This window comes from Plectropomus leopardus, unplaced genomic scaffold (genome assembly GCF_008729295.1).
Source record: "Plectropomus leopardus isolate mb unplaced genomic scaffold, YSFRI_Pleo_2.0 unplaced_scaffold23664, whole genome shotgun sequence".
NCBI classification, from domain to species: Eukaryota; Metazoa; Chordata; class Actinopteri; order Perciformes; family Serranidae; genus Plectropomus; species Plectropomus leopardus.
The window spans coordinates 1-5,939 of record NW_024625674.1 but is presented as its reverse complement, the minus strand read 5'-3'; the positions used below and the strand labels follow the sequence as shown (position 1 = coordinate 5,939).

At 36.4% G+C, this 5,939-nt stretch overlaps 1 protein-coding gene across 1 annotated transcript; it reads right to left on the bottom strand.

The window, feature by feature from the left end:
* Positions 1-3,721: 3,721 nt before the first annotated feature.
* Positions 3,722-5,515, bottom strand: LOC121966237 (neutral alpha-glucosidase C-like). Its single transcript, XM_042516344.1, has 3 exons — positions 5,451-5,515; positions 5,222-5,328; positions 3,722-3,937 (listed from the first exon to the last, which is right to left on the bottom strand). The coding sequence occupies exons 1-3, from the start codon at positions 5,474-5,476 to the stop codon at positions 3,828-3,830; spliced, it is 243 nt and encodes an 80-aa protein (XP_042372278.1). The 5' UTR covers positions 5,477-5,515; the 3' UTR covers positions 3,722-3,827.
* Between the last annotated feature and the right edge of the window lie 424 nt (positions 5,516-5,939).

Sequence of the window (5,939 nt, the reverse complement as noted above, 5' to 3'; positions counted from 1 at the left end):
TTGTGTGTTATTACCTTTTTTTTGTAATTTTAAGGTAATTTTCCTGTAACTTCATCCGATGTTTTGAAAGAAAGAAATTTGCTTGGGTTTCAAAGGGTTAATACACCACCAAACAATGGCAGGTGTTTTGTGGCAGATTTCTTCCGTTTGATATCCCACACACGTGTTTTTCTTATGATTTTAGCTCATCAGCCTGAAACTGAGGTCGATTTCAGTCAGTCATCATTAAAACTTTCCTTCTTTTGTCGTTTTGTGCAGAAAAAAATCTCAATTAAATCCACTTCAGCTTCACAAAATGACACTTTTAATGTAATTTTTTTAAAAAAGCATAATTTACCAAGATCTCCCTGGCAGATGTCTGTCCTACTGGCTCCTCCAACAATGAACTGAGGGTTTTCACAGATTTCCTGCAGACAACAAATACAGTTAACCAGCATCAACCAGATTTCTGTGAGTCTTAGACTGAGAGATTTGGGAAAATAGGGACTAAATTAGTTGTCCCTGAAGGTAGAGAGCCAAAATGAGAAATAAAACATCCGTTAGAGAGAGAAAAAAATAGGAAACATCTGCATTATGACACTTGTTGACTTCCAATCCATCCGTGCAGGACCGTCAGGCGTCTCCGAGGTAAAATCCCACCGCAGCAGGTAGATTTCCAGCAGGTTTGAAGTATGAAAAAATAACCTCTCGTGTGCTCCATCCCTCTTTATCTAACCTCAGCGAGCCCCCGCTCTAACCCCACTCCTACCTTGGGCCTCTTCCAGACGATGTTCTTGACCTTGTTGGACTTGTGTCCGAGCTCCTTGAAGCCCAAAGACTCCACGGTGGCCGGGAAAGAGTCATCCTCGAACAGGCACTTCCTCTGGAGACACTCCTGTCTCAGCGCGACGAAGTCCTGGCCGTTGAAGCGGAGGGGCTTGTTCAGAGACCCTTCCCCGTCTCTCCTCTCTCGTTCCCGGATCAGCCGGTCACAGAAAAAGCCAGACGGTGTATAGGGCATCTCGTCTCAGCCGGCTTTTTCTTTTTTTTTTTTTAAACTGGCTTTTGCCACTTGTACTAAAGTCTTACAAGCCTAAAAACCCTGGCATAAATCCAAACAGCTAATGTCTGATTGGCTCCTTCTTTGTGTGACGTCCCCCTCCCCTTCGTCACAGAGCAGATGCAAAAGCTGGCTGTGAAAGACTCCACACGCATTCACCTTTGCATTACCATGCACATACACACACACACGCACAGAAACTCACACATGACATAAACGTCTGTTTGTTGGCCTCCCATTGGCCGAGCCGGACAATGCTCCGTCCCCGGCTGTGGAGCTCGGCTGCCATCATTGTTGGGTGACACAAAGGCCAGCGGGCCGCGCCAGAGGGCATGTAAAGAGTGGTCGGTAGATGCCCTGCCTCAGCAGAAGGCATTCAACCCCTTTAAACCTCTTCTCAATGGAGCTCAGCATTGAGCAGTCTCAGCATAACCACAGCAGGCTGATGCCACCAAGAGGAGCAGCAGACATTTTTAGCAAAGTTCAGATTCAGTCCCACGTTTTAGGGATTGTTAAACAGCTGAGATCGACCGGTCAGGTGTGCTGCGTGCGTGCACAGCAGATGACCTCATCTTAGAGAGCGCTTTACAAAAAACAGACCGATAACGTGGAGCGGAGGATACAGATGGCCGGGCCGTTTCCGTCAGGGCCCCCGATCTCCCGCGACATCTCCGAGGAGATCAGACTGACGAATTTTATTTATAGCACCTTAATTATAAATGAGTTAACTGAGGCAAAAAATTGATTGATTTCTAAATATAATTTTAAAAAAAAATAGTGAAAAATGTCCAAAAAACTCTAGTTATAATTGTAATAATTTTAAATGTAAAATTATGAAACAAAAAAAAGTGAAATATATATAAAATACACATTTTTAAAAGTTTTCTGCATTTTTTGTAATTATTTTCAGGTAATTTTCTTGTAACTTTTTGAGGATTTTTTTTGCAGATTATTGGTCCATGTCTTATTAAACTGCTCACCGCATTCACTGTCCTGTAATAACCTCCACGAGGAGCTCAGACTGACGAGCTGCGTTTCCTCATTAGATCCCTCTTAAAAACACACCTTTATGATAATAGCTTTTATAATAATAATTTCATCTTTATAGCACCTTTATTATAAATTAGATATTAGAGGCAATAAAGTTACCTAAAAATGTGTTTTTTGAAAAAAATAAGGGAGGATTACTGAAAAAATAATAAAAATAAAAAAATCGGGGAAAATGTCCAGAAAACTATGGTTAGAATTGTAATAATTTTGTATTTAAAATTATAATACACAAAAAATAGTAAAATATATATGACAAATACACATTTAAAAAAAAATCTGCATTTTTTTCCCCATTGTGTACTTATTTCAGCTAATTTTTTTGTAACTTTTTAAGGATTTTTTTTTAAGTATTGGGCCATGTCTTATTAAGTTGCTCATTGTCTCCTCTTGTTTCCGGACCTTTTCCATCAGGGCCCCGAAATCTCTGGAAAACCTCCCTGATGAAATCAGACTGACCAGCTGCTTTTCCTCTTTTAAATCTCTTAAAAACGCATTTTTAGAAGTGTGCTTTCACGATGCTGAACTCACTTTTATCTCTAAATCAATTCTTAAAACTAATTTACACACAACGGCATTATTTCACATTTCCTTACATGTTGCTCCTTTCACTCAGTGTTGTACGACTTTTTTTATAGTAATTGTAATTTTTCCTATTTTTTGTATTGCTTTAAAACACTTAGGAACTTTGTTTTGAAAAGGGCAATATAAATAAAGTTGAATATTTCTTATTTATTTATTTTGCTTAACTTTTAGCTACAGCACCTCGTCGTCTGATGTGATTTGACATTTCGGGCTTCTTGTTATTCCATCATTTGTTATTGTGGATTTTGTGTGTGTGTGTGACTCTGAATATTTGGGTGAGGAGGAGGTCAGGTTACACAACACAACACTGAGCAAAATGGTCTCTTTGTCACCAGGTGTTAGTTTAACATCATGTTAGGAATTTTTAAAAAAAAAGTCTGTTACAACAAGAATCTGCACGTTGGTGCATCTTTTATTCAGTACTTTTACTACACAACTTTTAAACCACGTATAATTTTTCATGTATTAATATTAATAATCAATCTTGGATCTACGACTGATTTTAAGGACCATTGTAGGTTAAAAAAATAATACCAAATAGGTGGGGAAAGGAGGGTAATATTCAGAAAAAAAATACTCTGAATCTCCGAAATTAAAGATGTAAATTTACAAGAAAAACAAAGATATTGCAGCTGAATAATTGGTAAATCTACAAAAAGAACCCCTCAGAAATGAAACTCTGAGAATATCTTGAGTTTTTTTCTCAAAAAATTACCACTTTAATCTCAGAGAGTATAATTGCCTGTATTATTAAAGTAAGGTAGTATTATTCTCGTAAATTTACCAGTTTAATTTCAGAGGATATTTGAGGGTTTTTTTTCTCTTCAATTTACAAATTTAAACTCAATATTGAAGATTTTTCTCTTTCTTGTAATATAATTAACCACTTAAATCTCTGAGAACTTTTCTTTTTTTCTTTAAAATTCTCCATTTAATTTGATCGACTATTACAGTTTTTACTTGTGAATTGTGACAGAAATTCTGAGTTCTTGCTCCAAATATTTCCCCCTCCCCCAGCTGTGTATTTATTTAGTATTTATTTTAATTTTAATTTTTTATATTTTTATTTATTTAACGCTTTTTTATTGCTAAAAAAAATATTCTCACAGCTTCACACGAAAAAGAAACCCAGAGAAAAATCAGCGTCACACGACAGTTAACCTGTAAACTTTATGTCCCAGTCTGTCGCCACTCTGAGCTTCAGGCCGCCGACCGTCAGCGAGCTGCAGGTCTCCGAGTACTCAAACGCAGCGGAGGTGTCCTCACCTGCTGAGACATAAAACGTGTGCTAGGGTTTGTCTTGACTTTCACTTTGTCTTTGACTCTTTTTTTAACTAATAAAAGCAAAAAAAACTAAATTTCCAGGATTTATGTGATATTCTCTCAAGTTTTTGTTCATAAAACTTAACTATTCTTTAGTTTTATTTTGAAATAAGATCTCATTGTGTTTCGTGCTTCTTTTACTTCCTGAGTTTGATCACTTTGTGTGTTTCACCTGTTTGACTCACCTGTGTGGAGTCAGTAATCAGCTCTTACGTTTTTAAAGCCCAAAGTTTTCCTTCAGTTGCCAGATTAAAGTGTTGATGCTCTGCAGCCTTTTTCTCCTGTTTGATTCCCCAAATTTTACACTTTGTTTCTTGTGTGATTTTTCTGAACAGATTTTTCTGCCTTCGCTGACATGTTTGCCTACACATGTATGACCTCCGATCACCGAGGTAAAAATCTGGATTTTATAAACTGTTCTTGGTTATTTCTGCAGCAGAGTCCCAGTTTTGTTATAAATTGTTACAGATTTAAAAAAGTCATTTTGCTTTTTTTGATTTTGATTTACCACCAGACTTTGAGGCTGGCTGTGGGAATCCTGAACTCGTCCTTTGACTCCAAAAGATGTAGCAGGATTTAAGGACAAATTTAAAAATAAATGACTTATAAATCTACCATGTACCTTGCACCTCACTGATATTATGATTTTCTTTGTCCTTTAATTTTCAATACTTTTTTTTTTGCTTCACTGTATTTGTCAATATATTGTGCATACATTATGCCCAAACACACAATAAGCATTTGATCACTTTTTTTCAAATTTAAAAGAGAAAATTATTCCGACATATGACCTCACAAGTTCAAACAAAATAAATAATGAATGACAATAATAAAAAAATATTTCAAAACTGCTTAAAATTGACTAAAAATCTACCTTGCTATTGAATTAAGTGAATAAAACACAATTATAAAATATGATACAAATAAATATAATATTAAAATAAATGTATGCATATAAAATTATATTTATTTTGATTTTATTTATAATTAAGAAAAAAATACAATGAAGGGGTGTTTGCAAAAAGTGTCAGTAACAGATGGACTAAACAATGGGGCATTATCAGAGGTTATTATTATCACAAACCTCAGTCTCACCTGGTTAAACACCCAAAAATGCTAATGTGGCTTTGCTTGTTCTGGGATTTGAGTTGGTGCATTTGAGATGTCATTTCCACTCTCAAACTGTGAATATATATGATATATAAAAGTTAATGCAGATCTCCTCACCTGACACGTGCACGAGCACCGTGGACGGTTTGCTCTTCAGCCCGAGGACGGTGACCGACTGCACGACAGTTTCACAGTCAAACGCTGCTCCTTCACTGGCAGCAGGACTGTGAGACGACAGACGTCAAAGGTTTTCACTTCAGGCCTTAGACTTCATGTCAGTCACTCAGAATTTTTTTTATTTTCGCACCTTTCAGGTCTAAAAATGGAGGTGTGAGCTGTGACTCACCGGCAGAGCAGACGGCCTGACAGCATGCTGAACCTGCGCAGACAGAAGGACTTTCTGTCCCGGTAGCTGAAGGAGTGGCCGTCGTCCAGGTACAACTCTCCATCAGCGATGCCCTGCAGAGACGAGCCGCTGCACTCAGGATTTCACTAATTAAATCAAGCAAATGTCACATTTCTAAATTTGAAATCGTTAATTAATCAACAAGGTGTGAATGGACTTTGCCATTAAAAGGGGATTTTATAAAGTATTAAATTTAAAGAAATGAAGCTTTAAAATTACTTGTACAGACACACCTTTGTCTTCCCAAAAGTCTGAAATACAATTCATACAAAAATGAAGCCTAATCTGAACAAAAAAAATACAAAAACGAACAAATCTTTAAAAATAAACACTTTTACTTTATTTTACTTTAAAGTTTTGCCTTCTTTTATGTGTTATTTCTAGAATTTCTCTTTATGTGGATTTAAAAAAAATATTATTTATTTATTA